The sequence below is a fragment of the Schistocerca nitens genome, chromosome 8, assembly GCF_023898315.1.
Source record: "Schistocerca nitens isolate TAMUIC-IGC-003100 chromosome 8, iqSchNite1.1, whole genome shotgun sequence".
Lineage (NCBI taxonomy): Eukaryota > Metazoa > Arthropoda > Insecta > Orthoptera > Acrididae > Schistocerca > Schistocerca nitens.
Genome location: NC_064621.1, coordinates 595,234,603 through 595,254,940, shown reverse-complemented (window position 1 = coordinate 595,254,940; position 20,338 = coordinate 595,234,603). Strand labels below are relative to the sequence as shown.

The window sequence follows — 20,338 nt, the reverse complement described above, 5'->3', positions numbered from 1 at the left end:
GATGGCTCTAAGACCAATGACGGGGTCGGGTGTTCTTTTATTGTCGGGGCACAAAGTTTCAAATACCGTCTCCATGGCCATTGTTCGGTCTTCACAGCTGAGCTCTTTGCCATCTACCAGGCTGTTCTTTACATCTGCCGCCACCGACATTCTGCTTATGTCATCTGCTCCGATTCCCTGAGTGCACTCCAGAGCCTCAGTGATCCGTATCCGGTTCACCCTTTCGTGCACCGGATCCAACGCTCTCTTCAGCAGCTGGTGGACGACGGTTCTACGGTTAGCTTTATGTGGGTTCCTGGCCATGTCGGTATCCCTGGGAACGAAGCTGCAGATGCCGCGGCCAAGGCTGCGGTCCTCCAGCCTCGGACAGCTTCTTGTTGTGTCCCTTCATCAGATTGTAGCAGGGTCATTTGTCGGCGCATTTTATTGCTGTGGCATGCCGATTGGGCTGCACTTACGGACAACAAGCTTCGGGCCTTGAAACCTCTTCCCGCGGCTTGGACGTCCTCCTCACGCCCTTCTCGGCGGGAGGTGGTCGTTTTGGCCCAGTTACAAATTGGACACTGCCGGTTCAGCCATCGCCATCTGCTGACGGCTGCGCCGGCACCGTTCTGCCCATGTGGGCAATTGCTGACGGTCCGCCACATTTTAACGTCCTGTCCGGATTTTAACACACTGCGTCTTGATCTTGGCCTGCCATGTACTCTAGATGCCATTTTAGCGGATGACCCATGAGCAGCTGCTTGCGTTCTTCGTTTTATCAACCTGACAAACCTCTCTAAGGACATTTGATTATGCTGTTTTTTTATCCTATGCCTGTCAGTCTGTCTTTTATCGTGTTTTCCCTTTTAGTTGCTGTTTTAAACTTGTGCCTCGCGGTGCATTCCTAACGTAGTCTGGGCGCTAATGACCATTGAAGTTGTGCGCCCTAAAACCACAAAAAAAAAAACCTAGTATAGTCAACGCATTATTGTAGCCACAAAGCCCACACCCACCACAGTAGTACGAGTTTATGTGCCAACTATCTCCATAGTTGATGAAGAGATTGAAGAAATGTATCATGAGATAAAATAAATTATTCAGATAGTTAAGGTAGATGAAAGAAAATTTAATTGTGATGGGGGACTGGAATTGGATAGTAGGGAAGGGAAGAGAGGGAAAAATGGTAGGTCAGTATGGACTGGGGGGAAAGGAATGAAAGACAAAGCTACTTGGTTGAATTTTGCACAGAGCATAATTTAATCATTGCTAACACTTGGTTTAGAAATAGTGAAAGTATGTTGTATATGTGTAAGATACCTGGAGACCCCAGAAGATTTCAGATTGATTATATAATGGTAAGACAGAGATTTCAGAACAAGATTTTAAACTGTAAGACATTTCCTGGGGCAGATGTGGATTCTGACCACAATTTATTGGTTATGAACTGTAGACTAAAACTAAAGAAATTGTAGAAAGGTAGGAAATTAAGCAGATGGTATCTGGATAAGTTGAGAAAACCAGAGATTGTAAGAGTGTTTCAGAGGGAGCATTAAGGAACGATTGACTAGAACAGGGGAAAGGAAGACAGTAAAAGACGAATGGGTAGTTTTGAGAGATGAAATACTGAAGGCAGTTGAGGATCAAATAGGTAAAAGGACAAGTCCTGGCAGAAATCCTTGGGTGATGTAGGATATATTGAAATTAACTGACGAAAGGAGAAAATGCAGCAGGCAAAAAGGAATGTAAATGTCTAAAAAATGAGATTGACAGGAAGTTTGAAATGGCTAAGCAGGAATGGCTAGAGGACAAATGTAAGGGTTTAGGAGTGTATAAAACTAGGGGAAGGATAGGCCCTATCTACATAAAAATTAAAGCAGTCTTTGACGATAAGAGAAGTAGTGGTATGAATATCAAGAGCTCAGATGGATAACCAGTCCTGAGCAAAGAACGGAAAGCTGAAAGGTGGAAGGAATATATAAGGGCCTATACAAGGGAGAGATGAACTTGCAAGCAATGTAATAAAAATGAAAGAGGACGTAGATTAAGATGAAACGGGACTCATGATACTGGGAGAAGAAGTTGACAGAGCACTGAAAGACGTAAGTGGAAACAAGGCCCCAGGAGTAGATGACATTCCTTCAGACCTACTGTGATAGCCTTGGGGGAGCCAGCCATGACAAAACTTGTTCATCTGGTTACAAGATATATGAGACAAGCAAAATACTCTCAGATTTCAAGAACAATATAATAATTTCAATTCCAAAGAAAGCTGGTGCTGACAGGTGTGAATACTACTGAACCATCAGTTTAATAAATCATGGTTACAAAATACTAACACCAAATTCTTTACAGAAGAATGGAAAAACTGATAGAAGCCATCCTTGGGGAAGATCAGTTTGGATTGCGGAGAAATGTGGGCTCACGTGATGCAATACTGACACTATAACTTATATTAGAACATAAATTAAGGAAAGGCAAACCTACATTTATAACATTTGTGGATTTGGCAGAAGTTTTGGACAGTGTTGACTGGAAACTCTGAAATTCTGAGCATAGCAAGGGTAAAATGCAGAGAGCAAAAGCCTATTTACAATGTGTACAGAAGCCAGACAGCAATTCTAAAGAGTCGAGAGGCATGAAAAGGAAACAATGATTGAGCAGGTAGTGAGACATGGTTATAGCCTATCCCCGATGATATTGAATCTGTACACTGAGCAAGCAGTTAAGGAAACCAAAGAAAAATATGAAGAAGGAATTGGAGATTAGGGAGAAGAAACAAAAACTTGGGGTTTGCCAATGACATTGTAATTCTGTAGGAGACAGCAAAGGAATTGGAAGAGATGTTGAATGGAATGAACAGGATCTTGAAAGATGGATAGAAGATGAACTTCAACAAAATTAAAATGAGGATAATGGAATGTAGCCTAATTAAATCAGGTGAAGCTGAGGGAATTAGATTAGGAAATGAGACACTTAAAGTAGTCGATGAGTTTTGCTATTTGGGCAGTAAAATAACAGATTATGGCCAAAGTAGAGAGGGTATAAGATGTATACTGGCACTGGCAAGAAAAGCATTTCTGAAGAAGAGACATTTGTTAATATTGAATATAGATTTAAGTGCTAGGAAGTCCTTTCTGAAAGTATTTGTATGGAGTGTAGCCATGTATGGAAGTGAAACACAGACGATAAACACTTAACACAAAAAGAGAATTGAAGCTTTCAAAATGTGCTACAGAAGAATGTTGAAGAAGATTAGGTGGGTCGATCACATAACTAATGAGGAGGTACTGAATATAATTGGGGAGAAAAGAAATTTGTGGCACAAATTTATCAAAGGAGGGACGGTTGATAGGACACCAAGGGATCACCAATTTAGTATTGGAGGTAAGTGTGCAGGAAAAAAATCGTAGAGGGAGACCAAGAGATGAATACAAAAAGCAGATTGAGAAGAATATGGAATGCAGAAGTCATTTGGAGATGAAGAGGCTTGCACAGGATAGAGCAGCTTGGAGAGCTGCATCAAATCAGTCTTAAGAACTGAAGACAACAAGAGCAACAACAACAACAACAACAACACCTCCACCTCCATCTCCACCATGGACAATGCAATGGTCAGCACCTTCACTTAATGACCGAGAGCAGTGGCATTTGTGTTGAGCTGTCAGTACTAACAGGCGAGGAACACTGCGTGAAATAACCACAGAAATCCATGTGGAACGTATGATGAATGTATCCGTTAGGACAGTTCAGTGAAATTTTGCTTTATTGGGCTATGGCATCAGATGACCGACAAAGTACCTTTCCTAACAGCATAACATCAACTTCAGTGCCTCTCCTGGGCTTGTGATCATATCAGTTGGACTCTAGAGAACTGAAAAACCATGACTTTGTCGGATAAGCCCCACTTTTAGTTGGTTAGAGCTGATGATAGGGTTCGAGTGTGCCACAGACCCCATGAAGCCATGGATCCAAGTTGTCAACAAGGGACTGAGCAAACAGATGGTGGCTCCATAATGGCGTGGGCTGCGTTTACATGAAATGGACTAAGTCCTCTGGTCTAGCTGGACTGATCGTTAACTGGAAATGTTTACGTTCAGCTACTTGGAGACAATTTGCAGCCATTCATGGACTTCACATTCCCAGGCAATGATGTAATTTTTATGGATGACAGTGTGCCTTGTCACAGGCCACAGTTGTTCACGGTGGATTTGAAGGACATTAATGACAATTCAAGCAAATGATTTGGCCTACATTGCCTGACATTAATCCCATCGAAAATTTATAGGTCACAATTGAGGGGTCAGTTAATGGACAAAATCCTGCATCGGCAACACTTTAGCAATTATGGATGGCTGTGGAGTCTGCATGGCCCAATATTTCTGCAGGGGCTTCCAACAATTTGTTGAGTCCATTCCACGTTGAGTTACTGCACTACGCTGGGAAAAATATTAGGAGGTATCCCATGATTTTTGTGACCTCAGTGTAAAGCATGTCGGGGGGGGGGATCCAGAAAACAGTGCAGTCATTGTCGTAATGTGGAAATGGAGAAATTTATCTGATGCCCAAAAGGGCGTGATCATTGGCTGTCAGACAGGGGGTGGAAGCATTTCTGAAATGGCTAAGTTTGTAAACTATTCACATGCTGCCATGGTTAAATTGTATCATGCATGGCAAAATGGAGCTGTCCAAAACCGACGCCATGGTAATTATGGTGCACATTAGGCCATAGATGCCAGTGGTGAATGACAGCTGCGGAGATGTGTACAGGCAAATAAACATGCAACTGTTGAGCAGCTGACTGCTTAGATGGACCAAGGAGCTACCATCAATGTATCATCAACAACCGTTCAGCTAACATTGCTGTGTATGGGCCCTGGCAGCAGGCAGCTGGTTCATGCGTCCATGCTGACTGCTGTTTGTCAGCAGTGAAGGCTGGAATTTGCACTCCAGTACTGCAACTGGATGTCCACTGAGTGGTGACGGATGGCCTTTTCAGATGAAGCATGTTTTATGCTCTATCTGACAGATGAAATGTCTGAAAGTAAACACCCTGTGACAATCGTCGGAAGGATGCAGACTGGAAGAGGGAGCATTGTGATCTGGGAAATGTTTGTGTGGCATTTCCTGGGTGATCCTGTGATTCTGGAGGGTACAGTGGATCAACACAAGTATGCATCTGCCCGTGGGGACCATGTCCAGCCCTGTGTGCAGTTTGTTCTTCCTTGGCACGATGACATCTACCAGCAGGACAATCCAACTTGTTACACAGCTGGATGTTTACATCTGTGGTTTGAAGAGCACCAGGGTGAGTTTACCATACTTCTCTGGGCACCAGACTCCCCAGATTAAAACCCAGTCAAGAATCTGTGGGACCACCTCGATGAGGCTGTATGTGCCATGAACCTAAACCATAGCTGCCCACAACACTGGATTCGGCATGGCTCCACTTCCCTGTCGGTACCTTCCGGAACCTCATTGACACTCTTCGTGAGTGCTTTACAGTTGTCACTGCAAAAGCTGGTGATTGAGGCCTTCGACAGATGATCACATTGATGTGACTGGACAGTGTATCTTGGAACATAATCTTTTCTCTGCCACGTGATGACTGGGTGTTGTGTGATGTCCTTAGGTTAGTTAGGTTTAAGTAGTTCTAAGTTCTAGGGGACTGATGAACATAGGTGTTAAGTCCCATAGTGCTCAGAGCCATTTGAACCATTTGGAACATAATCAATCTCAGAAACAACACAGGTTTCTATCAGCTGTGTGTATTTTCTGTTTCTGTCTTTCAGCAATGTGCAATTTAAATCTCGGAACATAATCTCCTTCAGCTGGTGACAATAAGTATCTATTAGCATAGAAAATGACACCCTACAGTCAACTAGTGTCTGAACAGGTTGGTCTTGTTGTAATTTCCTGACATGTGGCACCTATTTTCCATGGAGTATTGTCGTGTGTATTTAGTTTTCTTTTTATTTCATTGACTGGGAGAGTGGCAGGAATCCCTTTATGGTAGCAGTTTTGACTGCTGTACATTGAAGGACAACTTTGACCAGTGGACAGTGATGGGCTTTTTCCCCACACGTCAGTTGTAACTATCATCCATTTAGTGGCATGACATTGCTGAGTCCTGCACTTAAGTTAAAAATATTAGTTACTTGTTGGTGGCCACCCAAACAGTTCTGTACCGATTCTGAGATTCTCCTCTTGCGACAACTGCCCAGCACCTTCCTGAGATTGACACATTCCTGTCTACCCTTAGCTTGCATCTTATGTCTCATACTGTCTCACTCCTTCTGGATTCTTTAATGGGTTAGCATGCTTTTGTCCACAGTCTTTGAAGCACTGAAGTTACTCTAGATAGATAGCTTGAAGCTGTAGACTTGCAGCATCACCAGGATCTTTTCACCAATTTGAAAACTTTGACTGTTGTTCGGTCTTCTGATCTAAACTCAACATTTATAATGCGAATAGCTGCTCACATTCCATGACAAGTGTTAGCGCTTTATTTGTGAAAGAAAATTAAAATTACTGTTGATAGGCCACATTCAAGCAGTTTGTATTATCATTACAGCTTATTTGCCCATATGGCTTCATTCACAGAGTGAACTGTGTTTTCATTGGTAATATTTTTTGTACCTCTTCTCACAGGAAATGGAGAAGACATTTGAAGCACTTTCACAGGTCGCAGTGGGTCGACGATCTCCGGCGGATCCGTTCTTCTTACCGGGAGATGCAGTATGCAAAACATATAACAGGCTTGGTGTGTTTGATATTGATGATGAAGACCTATGCCATGAAGTGTAAGTAATTTACCTTCCTTATGTACATTATATTTTTACAATTAAACAGCAGTGAGGCAAAAATAAATTCAAATGTGGGCATGTTCAATGTGAAGGTGAAATATAAGTTAGGACGTAAAAAATAACTATCACACACACACCCTCAACTTTCTTTGACTCCTGTTTCATTCTTCCATTGCTTGAAGAATTCTAGCATTTGTTTTGATAGTGCAACATCACTCGAAAATGCATGTTAAACATAACTGCCATAAGACTTTCTGAAGCAAGATAAGCTAGATATTTGACGAGAAGAATGCTTTGAGAAGCATTACAGTACATAGGTAAAATTATGTAAACAGCATAGATGTAAGGGTTCCAATACATGGGTACAAACAATAATACAGCAAGTCATCTCATGCCAAACGAAAGGAGAAATTAATGGTAAATAGGCTCTTGGGTGGATGAGACAAGAACAAGGCATCAAAGAGAACTAAAGCAAGTAGCAAATACTAAAGGCAACTGAAATGGAAAACAACAGACAGACAGCTTAAAGAATTTTATTTCTCACTAGCCTGTCTTACAAAGAATCTTGTTCATTCTTTCCTGGTCCTGCACCCATCTCCTAATGATGTGTGCAGGTAAGACCTGTTCCACTCATTCATCAAGGCCATTATGCATTAGTTCTGTAGCTGATCTCTGAAAAATAAAGGTGTGAAAGTAGCCATGTCAGTTACTAATGTTGCTGATTATCACCATACACGGCTTCTGAATATGCTGTCATCCATTCCCCATCCACATATTCTCCTTCCCTCCCTCCCTCCCATCCCCATGATTTGTCACTGAGGAGCAGCTTGCACGAAATACACAGATAGGAACGACCCAAGACGTGTCTTTTAATCCCACAATACTCATGGCCATAATTACCACTAGTCCCTGCTTATATTCCCATCACATTTCTTGTCCCGTCACTCCTATTGCACAAGCTTCACATTATTTTCAGCCTTCCACTTGAGCTGGATTCGTTAGTCCATAGAGCCTCATCGGTCTTGCTTTCTTATTGAACTCCCATTCTCTTTGGCTCTTCCTCTGCTCTTACTGGTTGTTTGTATCCTTTCTAGAATTCATACTGTTTCATCTTCAATATGAGAATGCTTCTCCCAAGGATACAATATTCGTTCTGTAGAAATGTATATATTTACCTTAAAATTCTGAACTGTAGCACCTTTAATTGTAATTTGTTCATAGATCGCGAAGACACCACATGGTTTCCTCTGTAGTTGGATCTTGTGCTGAAAATCTAAATCTTAATCTGTTTCCAATTGTCTACCAATGATAAGAAAGTACTTCTTCTTCTTGTATTGGCAAGTATATTGCATCTTCTGATAAAAGTAGTTAACGTTAAAGAACATCGCATTTACTGTTTGCATTCATACTTTCAACTTTGAAGTTACATGAACAAAATCTGATATTTGAATGAGAATGAACGATTTGACAGCTAACTCATTGTTTCTGTTCGTGGTCATGTCATTCACATTGTCACACCACACTCTTTCTTGTAGGCACACCATGCATCTCTAAGCTCAGAACTTGAAGCACAGAACAAATGGTATATCGTGCAGGTATGCAACTTGTGGCAAACTGGAATAGCCATCCTATCTTGAATACACATGGTGATCATATCTGTAGCAGTTTACATGCAAAAACAATGACAAAAACCTCCAAACAGTTTTTGGTTCCAAACTATTTAACTGATAAATGATTTCATCTATTTCAATCATCATTTGTCAGTTAGGTAAATGTTGGGTAACACGTCACTTTACCAGAGTGATACACTATGTGATCAAAAGAATCCAGACACCCCCTAAAAACATATGTTTTTCATATTAGGTGCATTGTGCTGCCACCTACTGCCAGGTACTCCACATCAGCGACCTCAGTAGCCATTAGACATCGTGAGAGAGCAGAATGGGATGCTCTGCAGAACTCACGGACTTTGAACGTGGCCAGGTGATTGCGTGTCACTTGTGTCATATGTCTGTTCACCAGATTTCCACACTCCTCAACATCCCTACATCCACTGTGTCCGATGTGGTAGTGAAATGGAAATGTGAAGGCACACGTACAGTACAAAAGTGTACAGGTCGACATCATCTATTGACTGACAGAGACCACTGACAGTTGAAGAGGCTCCTAATGTGTAACAGGCAGATATCTATCCAGACAATCACACAGGAATTCCAAACTGCATCAGGATACACTGCAAGTACTATGACAGTTAGGCGGGAGGTGAAAAAACTTGGGTTTCATGGTCGAGCAGCTGCTCATAAACCACACATCACGCCGGTAAATGCCAAACCATGCCTCGCTTGGTGTAAGAAGTGTAAACATTGGACAATCGAACAGTGGAAAAATGTTGTGTGGAGTAACCTATCGAGGTCCACAATGTGGCGATCCAATGGCAGGATGTGGGTATGACGAATGCCCGGTGAACGTCGTCTGTCATTGTGTGTAGTGCCAACAGTAAAACTCGGAGGCGGTGGTGTTATAGTGTTGTCATGTTTTTATTGAAGGGAACCTGCACCCCTTGTTGTTTTGCATGGCAGTATCACAGCACAGGTCTACATTGATGTTTTAAGCACCTTCTTGCTTCCCACTGTTGAAGAGAAATTTGGGGATGGCGATTGCATCTTTCAACACGATCAAGCACTTGTTCATAGTGCACGGCCTGTGGCAGAGAGGTTACACAACAATAACATCCCTGTAATGGGCTGGCCTGCACAGAGTCCTGACCTGATCCTATAGAACACCTTTGGGAGATTTTGGAACGCCGACTTCGTTGCCAGGCCTCACCAACCAACATCGCTACATCTCCTCAGTAGAGCACTACGTGAAGAATGGGCTGCCATTCCCCAAGAAACCTTCCAGCACCTGATTGAATGTATGCCTGTGAGAGTGGAAGCTGTCATCAGGGCTAAGGTTGGGCCAACACCATATTGAATTCCAGCATTACCGATGGAGTCCACCACGAACTTGTATGTCATTTTCAGCCAAGTGTCAGGATACTTTTGATCACGTAGTGTATGTTAAACTACATGTCCCCTCCCTTAGACAAATGATACTGTCACATTTATAAAAATAATAAGGAAATAACTGAATTAACACATGCATTTTTTTAATTCTTCAGTTTTAAATTACTGTATTAACTGTGTTTTTATCATAAAGTGTTACATTTCAAACTGAAGTCAAATAAATATCAGTTCCTTTTATGACTGTAATGTTAGCTAACTTTGTCTGGAAGCTAGTGGGGTATTACTACATCTTGGATGATACTGTGAAAACAGGTGGAAGTATACAGACAAGAGAAGGGTTTGCACATTGGAACTGTTGGATTTGGAAAGGAGGAGGATAGAATGATACTCTTTAACATGGACCCTCTCTACTACACTGCAAAAGTTATCTCCATTAAGACACCACTATGGTGTGGCTCATGGATGTACATTACTTCGTAGAGATGGTCATGATGTCCCCTTCTCAATGCTGCTGCGTCTGCATTGCCCATGTGGCTCCTTATTGCCTAGGCATTGATTCCTCTGCTGTTCTGGGAGCGAGAAAGGTGCGGCTGTTGATTATCACTAGACTAACAAAATCGTGATGCAGGATTCCACGGTTTGTTTAAAAAAAGCACATATTTATTGCCAGAACTTGAAAACAACTACTCTCCACTGCGGCCAAAACTCAAGTGGCAGAAATCCCGTTGTTCACCAAAGATCACAGTCATAATGACAAAGAACATACATTTTCTGTATCGATTATTGATTGCAACACCTACCCTAAAATCATACAAAGTAAATGCTTTTCAAAACAATTTTAATTAGTGTATAGCATAACAAAATGGGCTATTTGTCAGTTCCATTACAATAGCCCCCCAAGAATTTTGTAAGTGTGAACATGCAAACAAATTTCTGACACCAGAATAATGGAACTGCCAAGAATGATTTTAAATAAATTACAATTTTTAATAGGACTGTTTTCTTTGAATTTTGCTAACTTTCTGCCCATAGCAATTGGCATGACATTAGGTTTAACACTGAAATTGTGTTACTTATAGTGAAAGAAAACATAAATTGTTAATTTTAAGGTAAATGAAATACAAAAGAAGATTTACAATTTTCACTTAGATGAGTCTATAATGTCGTAGCACTTAACATTGAATCATTGAAAGGTTGTAGTTTTTGAATATTGGTTTGTCTTAATTTCTTTTATTGACCACTTTACTGGCTATTCACAGTAATGTCCCACATTTTCCATCTGCACTTAGCTGTCCTCCTTTAATATGTTTGATTTCTGCTTGTGCTGAAGCAAGTCCATTTCCACAGCTTAGCTGTTCGTATTGCTTCAATGATTATAATGCCTTGTTATGTAAAAATCAAATACAGAGATCACCTTGTGGTTTCACAATGTTTATATGTAAGTATATGGTTAGAATACGTATTTATCCTTCTGGTAATGTGTATCTAGTGGGAGAAGTTTACAGGAATGTGTCTGAGTAATACTACATAGGTATGGACTGGTCCAAAAAGGATCCTTTAACTAACAACAAATTCAGTAAACTTGTAATACAAATGCATTAACATATTGGATGTAAAATGTATTATTGCAAACTATAACCCTTACACCAAGGATAATCAAAAAATTAAATTGTTTTCAAAAGTAAAGCTACAGTCAGTCTGTTACAGGGGTTCATATCCACAGTAAAAGGGCAAGGGTAGAATCATGGTTGTTTGAATGTTTTTGGATGATATGTATACATCAGAATTAGAAAATTATTACTGCCTGTGCTTTGCAGTGGTTGAGAAACAATATACAGTAATTCATGTTGTTTACTTAAAACGATTCTCCCCCTTGTTTAGTTGGATATTTCAACAACTTATGTGTGTAGTAATTAAGGGAAGTCGTACCGCCCTGTCTCGACAATGTTAAATTGGCTATATAAATGTCCCATTTCCTCAGGAACTGTTGAGTATATAAATGTGGTGTTTTTATCACATGTTCTCCCATGTTTTGTAACTGTATTGCTCTACAATCACTTTAAAATAACAACTGGAAAAAAGTTATGATTTTTTTCCCCAAACATATAATTTTTTGGTGTAAACTTTCACAATTTTAATTTCTTGAATTTTAACTATTATAGTAAATACTACTAAAGTAGAGCTACAACATCATTCTACTATCTATGTTATGTGGTAAATAATTCATTGATGTGGATTCAGAAGTTTCTGAGAAAAAGGGGCTTTTATACTGAAAAATGTCATGTTGAGAAAATCGCGTTTAAAGAAAAAATTTTAATATACAGCCAACTGATACATAAAAAATATGTTGGAATCTTCCTGGATGGTAGTCCTAATCTCCTCCTTCATCTTCCTCACCTAGTGCTGCCCTCCTTCTCTTGGATCTGGCTTCTTTTGACATATTGTTTGTTGCAATCTCTGCCTTCATGATTCACAGTTGGTCCAAGTCCATCACACTTTTAGTGGTGTTGTAACTGTAATAACTTCAAGTTGGACAAATATATTTGTGAATGCCAAGATATTCCAAAACCTGTAGTCTTCCAGAATAGCCATCATTAAAAGTAAGAACAGCATCCAAAACACCAAGTTCAAAGACTGACCTTCCAACAAACACATTTTTTGGTACCCTTGATCATACAACATTGTTAAATGATTCATTTGCATTTTGTGTTTTGCCCTTGAGACATTTCTTCAACAGCTCTGGTTGGGCAAGATCCTGAAACACAGGTTTCATGGCAAGCATAACAGCATTTGGTATAGTAATTTTGTGTGAGAAAGTGTCTACTTTACCCTCCTCTTTTGCCTTCAAGTATATACACCATTCAGTGGAATACAGGTTGTGTATTGGTTCAGCATCTGTAGACAGCTTGTGAAAATAAATTGCCCAGACAGCGCTCTTCATTCCATCTTAATTATCTCTGTTACTTCTAATAGCCATATCGTAATATTGTGTAATCTGATCAATTTGTTTATCAGTCAGTCGACGTCTTATACTTAGACCATCATATAACTTGGTACTTCCCAATTGCTGCTTGAGTCTACGTAGTCTCGTGCCCATCCTCTTTTGCATATGATTAATGCACTCTAGTTTTGTAATTGACAAATCACCATAGGGTTTACTTTCCACCATTGCCTTATATGATCGTGAGTCTCCATCCCCAAGAAAACTCATGTAGCAAACAGCACGGTCATGCTGGGGACGTTGGGATATTTTCACTGCAGATGCAACCTCCATCCCACCACTAGTTCCTTCATAGTTTCTCTGACAATTCATTTCATGCTTAGTTTACTTTTCAGTACTCTTGCTTGCCTACAACCCTGACAGTACATGGTCAACACATCAACATCCAACACTTTCCCATTGCCGATGCTGATAAAAGATGTACATGAATTCTTTGACTGGAAACCTCTTTTTTGCCAGGATCCATCAAATGATATTGCTATGTCAGAACTACCATTTTCTGCTACAGCCTGCTGTGCTGCTGTAGTCATTGACTCTATAGCACACACCTTGACACTACTTCTTACTATGGAGTTGTATTTGATAGATTTTGTAGGGGGACTAGGGAGGTTCAGCAAGTCACAAAGAACCTTACCAGCATAATGGCCTTTTCCTATGCATCTAAGTCCATAGAAGTATCTTAGATTAGTGTCAAAAAGTCCATTCTTTATACTTACTTCTGAAGTCTTGAAAGTCTTTTCACTTTTACAGTTCAAATACATTATTTGTAAAGTGCACACCAGACCATTGCGTTGAGATAGCTTTTCAGAAATTTCAATTTCCCCTCCACATATACGACAACACACTGTTTCACACAAAGCTGAAATATGGAGATTAATAATGATATTGCAGTTTGTTTCACTGTCTGAAGCTGTGTTGTATTTTACATCATTACCCAGCTGTTTATTCTTGGAAGCACTTGGAGGAGTAGAAGGACTGTCACTATTTACAACCAAATTATCACACCCTTCGGCGCTAACCAATCTTTTCACTGCTGCTATATGTGTTCTGTAGTATCTGTTTCCTTTGTTTCATATTTTTTTAATCACTCCTTTTGGTTTAGTCATGACGAAAATTATCACAGGAAACACAGAAACTAAAACGCGGCTAGTGGATAACTCTTGTTGTCAAACACAAACAAATGTACAGTTCAAAGAGTTTACTGAGAAATGCCACCAGTGTCGGCAACTTATGAAATGGTCAGTTCCCTACAAAACAAAAGAAACCACAGCCTTCTAGACTATATAGTTCCAGAGAAAAATGCCAATATGCAAAAAGATGGAAAACAAAATTCTCAGAAATGTCATTGCATGATTATTTTCAAATATTTATTTAAAATAGTAAATAATCGAATATTTCAATAAAACGAACACCAAATTAAGCATAAACATCCATATTTTCATAATTTGCATAGAAGTTAAAATGTCAAATTTTGTCATTTTGGGCGGTACGACTCCCCTTCTGCCTTTAAGATTAAAAAATATTTAAAAAAAAATATTAATTATTGCAAGACAGATGTAGCACTGATTAGTGGTTTACGTTTCAAATGATGTCTCAATTAGTGTGAAGCTAAAACTACACACATTATCTGTGGATGGATATGTGTGTGTGTGCGAGTGTATACCCGTCCTTTTTTCCCCCTAAGGTAAGTCTTTCCGCTCCCGGGATTGGAATGACTCCTTACCCTCTCCCTTAAAACCCAAATCCTTTCGTCTTTCCCTCTCCTTCCCTCTTTCCTGATGAAGCAACCGTTGGTTGCGAAAGCTAGTATTTTGTGTGTATGTTTGTGTTTGTTTGTGTGTCTATCGACGTGCCAGCGCTTTCGTTTGGTAAGCCACATCATCTTTGTTTTTAGATATATTTTTCCCATGTGGAATGTTTCCCTCTATTAAAACTGCATAAACATATAGATATATCAAGTACAAACATGATGAGCATATTACACAAAGAAAATTCACTGCAAACACTTCATACAGCAAACACATTTCAAAGAAATAATAAACATTTTCAAGGACACAAAACTGTATCATAAAATCAGTCAATTTTTGCACACTACATTTCATAATTTCCAGTGAAAAACTTTTGTTGACCAGAATGAGATTTTCACTCTGCAGTGGAGTGTGCGCTGATATGAGCGCACACTCCGCTGCAGAGTGAAAATCTCATTCTGGAAACATCCCCCAGGCTGTGGCTAAGCCATGTCTCCGCAATATCCTTTCTTTCAGTTTCATATCAGCGCACACTCCGCTGCAGAGTGAAAATCTCATTCTGGAAACATCCCCCAGGCTGTGGCTAAGCCATGTCTCCGCAATATCCTTTCTTTCAGGAGTGCTAGTTCTGCAAGGTTCGCAGGAGAGCTTCTGTAAAGTTTGGAAGGTAGGAGACGAGGTACTGGCAGAAGTAAAGCTGTGAGTACCGGGCGTGAGTCGTGCTTCGGTAGCTCAGTGGTAGAGCATTTGCCTGCGAAAGGCAAAGGTCCCGAGTTCGAGTCTCGGTCGGGCACACAGTTTTAATCTGCCAGGAAGTTTCAACTTTTGTTGAGTCACCTTCTAACTTTCTCAGAATAGTCTTTTCCCTTTAGTTTATATAATTTCAATGAAACACTATTCCTTAGCCCAAGAACTTTCCTGGATTTAGGATACACTAACCAGTATGCATTAGGGTGTGGATTCTCCACAATCTCGAATGGATCCATGTGGGTTTCAAAGAATTTCTTTATTTCAGAAGTTAACATTTTTGATTTCTCATGTGATTTTACTAAAACATAATCTCCAACTTTAAACTTGGTTGCTTTCATCTTGTTATCATGTCGTCTTTTTCTAATTTCCTCCTGTTTTATCATGGTTTCTTTGACTATGGCTTCACATTCACACATAGTCATCATTGTGCATGGTGGGAATTCTACGAGTTTAGTGATAATGTTGTCTGGTTTTAGATGAAACATAATTTCATAAGGTGAAAATCCTGTGGAAGTATGTTTGCAAGCTGTTCATGACATCTTCAAACTCTAGTACAGAGTCGTACCATGTAGGATATTTATGACTGCAATATGTACGACATAAGCAACCAATCTCGCGCATATGCCTAGCAACTGGGTTTGACGATGGATTATACACGGATATTTGAACATGTTTGATTCACGATTTCTTGACAAAGGCTTTCCAAACTTTTGATAAAAACTGCGAACCACTATCCAACAGATCACTTATGGTTTCCCGACGTTTAAGAAATAGTATTTTTCAACTTTTGTAACTATCTCTTTACATGCGGTTTTTCCGACAAGATACAACTTGATTAGTTTAGAAAATACATCCCCCGTGACAAAAATGTAGCAGTGGCCACTCCTACCCCTTGAAAGAGGCCCGTAGAAATCAATGGGGACTAAGTCTAGAGGTTGTGCAGGAGTAATGTTTTGCATTTCACCTTGACATTTTCTGTTACTTACTTTGACTCATCAGCATTTATCACAAGTTGACAATTCTTTTCTAACTTTCTTGGCCATATTGTTGGAATATATATTTGCTTGTAATTTTTGCATACATTTCTGAATGAGTCTCTCATGTGTATACCTAATTAACCTCTCAGCTTCATCTTCAGGCCAGCATGGTTTCCAATTGTCAGAGTCTTTCATCTGTTCTCCTAAATAGAGCACCCTTAAACACCTTATAGTACTTGTCTAATTTTTCAGAGTTCTTTTTCCCTAAACAACTCTTTATTAATTTCCAATTTATATCACGGTTCTGGTTCCTCCTGACTTTATCATACAATGATGTTACAACTTTTTCATCTGTGACCCCTTTAATATACCTCATTTTAAACTGTTTTTTTTTTCATTGTGATCAAAAATTTCTGTTTCCCCTCCTACTGGTAGCTTTGATAGAGTATCTGTACCTATGTTGTCAGTGCCTTTAATATACTTAATTTCAGAGTTGAATTGTTGTAAATACTGTAAGCTTATCATGATAAAGCTTACATTCCTGTAAATAGGTTAAGGCTTTATGACCAGAGTACACTATTACCTTATGTCCAAGTAAATAGGTCTTGAATTTTGAAAATGACCACAGTATGGCTAGTAACTCTTTTTCTGTGACTGTATAGTTTTTTTTTCATACTTCAATAATGTTCTGCTTGCAAATGCAATTGTAGGATGAACAGTTTCCCCATTGACTTCTTTTTCTTGAAATAATTCGGCACCTAACCCATAATCACTACTGTCAGTATGTAAACAGAAAGGTAAATTGAAATCTGGTCTGTGTAACAGGTTCTGGTTATTCACTTCTTTTTTTATGTTGTTGAAAGCCTCTTGACAATCTTTACCCCATATCCAAATAGTGTCCTTCTTTAATAGGTTACTTAGACAGGGTGTGTTTAAGCTTGGTTTACTTACAAATTTTCTGTAGAATCCACATAGCCCATAAAATGATTTTAGTTGTTTTCTGTTATGGGGTGTATGAAACTCTGAAGTAGCTTTAATTTTGTTTGGATCTGCCAAAATTCCTTTTTCTGTTATGACATGTCCGAAAAATTTTAACTCAGGTACTGCAGATTTGCACTTTTTTAGTTTTAGTGTCATTCCCCCCTCTTCTAAATATCTCACATGCCTGTCTTAAAAGCACAAAATGCTCATTCCAATCTTGTACAGTTACTAAAATGTCATCTACATAAATCACTAATTTGGATACAAGTTCCTCCCCAAGCACATGGTCTAAAGCTCTAATGAATTCTGCTACCGATGAGTCCAAGCCAAAAGGGACTACACAATACTGATAGGTATGACTGTTGTATATAAAAGCAGTGTATTTCCTAGAGTTGGATGCCAGGGGTACTTGGTGAAAGCCTGAGGTTAATTCTAGATTTGACATTAATTTTATATCCTTGAACTTGTGCAACACCTCATTGATGTTTTCAGGGTGGTCTGTTTCCCTGTATAAGATCTTGTTTAAAAGCCTGGAGTCAAGAACTATTCCCACTCTCCCATATCTCTTTGACACTACTACCAGTGGGTTATTATAAGTGCTGATACTCCTTTCAATAATGCCACACGCTTCAATATTATGTAGTTCTTTCTCAACCACTATACGTTTTGCAATGGGTACACCATACGGTTCTATGAAAAATGGATCATGGCATCTCACTAGCAAAGTAAATTGGTAACCTCTAACTTTCCCTGGAATGTTGCTAAAGACATCACTGTATTCCTATAACAAAGACTCTAGTTCCTGTTTTTGCCCATTGTTTAGACCACTAGCTTCTGAAATCTTAGTGTTTACAAGTGTTTTGAAATCTACTTCACTTAAGTCTGGCTCTGTTACGTCTTTGTCAACATATATTATAAAATTAGGCATCCATGCGTAAAGGTGACTTTCTAAATTGTAAAAGATAACAAAGTTTGTCTTTTAACTGTTTTACTATGTTTTCCTGTAGCACCTCTTATTTTCACCCCAATGACTGGCATTTAAATGTAGTCTTTCTTGCACTTCAGCTTTTTGCTTAATATTTCAGATATTCCCAACACTTGACTCCCTGTGTCTATAAGGCACTTGCCTTCTCAGGTACCAACTTTTACTGTAATGAATGGACTACATATGCCATCACCTTTTTCAGATGGAACATATTCATACAGCAAATCACTTTTGATTTCACTAAAACAATGACTTCCTGAATTACAATTACCTATATTACTGCCACATGTATTACATACTGTCATTACATTAACATACACATCATTAACGCTGTTACTTGCATTGATAATTTCATTAATCCAACATTTTCATCAGTATAACATTGTTCATCACTAAGGTACTTATCCTTCAGTTGTTCAACAATAATATGTTTAGTATTTTGCCACCAATCAGGCTATAAAATTTGACACACATTAAGACTCATTTTTCTAAAATTGCTATAATTTTAATTGCATCACTATTTAGCCACGTATTATAAGGAAATAATTCACCATTTGTTCATTACAAATGGTAGCCTACTTGCACAGTCAGTTTTACTATTAAGAGAATATTTATCATCTCAACATGTTTCTTCATAAAATGTTGGATTACAGAACAATTGGTTGTGACACTGACATTAACACCACTTAAATTAACAACAGCCTTTGGTATATCTATAACATGCATAATATCAGAATGAGATTTTCACTCTGCAGCGGGGTCCCGAGTTCGAGTCTCGGTCGGGCACACAGTTTTAATCTGCCAGGAAGTTTCATATCAGCACACACTCTGCTGCAGAGTGAAAATCTCATTCTGGAAACATCCCCCAGGCTGTGGCTAAGCCATGTCTCCGCAGTATCCTTTCTTTCAGGAGTGTTAGTTCTGCAAGGTACGCAGGAGAGCTTCTGTAAAGTTTGGATGGTAGGAGACGAGATACTGGCAGAAGTAAAGCTGTGAGACCAGGCGTGAGTCATGCTTCGGTAGCTCAGATGGTAGAGCACTTGCCCGCGAAAGGCAAAGGTCCCGAGTTCGAGTCTCGGTCGGGTACACAGTTTTAATCTGCCAGGAAGTTGCATAATATCAGTTTCTCCCACAATACCTAATTCTTCCATTTCCTCTTTCAAACAAACAAAATATTTCACACCGTCATCAGGTACCATTAAATCTTCATTTTCCCAAATACTACAATCATCAACCTCTCTCTCCTGAAAACTTACAATGTTGCTTTCACACCCAAGTGTATTTAATTCTTTGCTCATTAAATCAGTGTCAACAATTTGCTCACCTGGTTCCCTCATCAGTGCTTCAATTCCTAAATCATGTAAATTGTTAACCTGCTGGTCCTCTGACAAACTAAAAGTTTCTGTCCATTCATAAAATTCAACTAAGTCAATTACTTCCTCTGGCTCTTTATTACAACCAATGTGTTCATTCCTCTTACTTGCATTTTTAGTGTTAGATGAGGAATAAGTTTCATTCGTAACAGATACTGTGTTTACAGGGTAGTACACACTCACAAGATAACTACTCATTACTTCAGATGTATATTTTTGTACAGTGCAGTCACTGTTATCGGCCCATCTATTATCTATACTTTTCATCCCTACCGTGTGGACTGACAATGGAGTGCATGCTAACTTTTTACTTCATGACTCACCATAGCATTTTGACTCCTGGTGTCACTATGTTCATGCCAGTTCCTGTTTTTAAACTCCCTGTTATTATTTCTGTTCCAATTGTTTCCAGATTGCCCTCTTGAATGGAATTTGTAGTTTTCCCTTGAATGGAAATTATTATTATTATTGTGACTATTTTGTTCCCTGTGTTGAAAACTATGGTTGTTAGACCTACTGTTTTCCCTTCTGTTAAAATTAGAATTTCCCCAACTACGATCCCCACCTGTCTGTGTGTGATTGAAATAGTTTTTTGGTTTCCCCACTTTGTCTATAATTCTATCTAGTTTGTCCACATAGTTTAGAAATTGTTCAGTGTCGTCATCTGGTCCATAAACTAGGTCCCATTGCACATCAGTTGGCAACAACCTCTTTAAAGCATCAAAGGGTTTAC

At 39.3% G+C, this 20,338-nt stretch overlaps 1 protein-coding gene and 1 non-coding gene across 3 annotated transcripts in view; both read left to right on the top strand.

The window, feature by feature from the left end:
* The window catches only part of LOC126198443 (protein lethal(2)k10201), a 91,578-nt gene that overhangs the window by 44,203 nt on the left and 27,037 nt on the right, over window positions 1–20,338 (top strand). For both annotated transcript variants that reach the window (XM_049934766.1, XM_049934767.1), the window contains exon 2: window positions 6,631–6,782. In XM_049934766.1, the coding sequence (XP_049790723.1) occupies window positions 6,631–6,782 (152 nt within the window). The remainder of the gene's footprint in view (window positions 1–6,630; window positions 6,783–20,338) is intronic.
* Trnar-gcg (transfer RNA arginine (anticodon GCG)) lies at window positions 15,260–15,333 on the top strand. The gene has a single exon. It is a non-coding gene; the product is annotated as a tRNA-Arg (tRNA).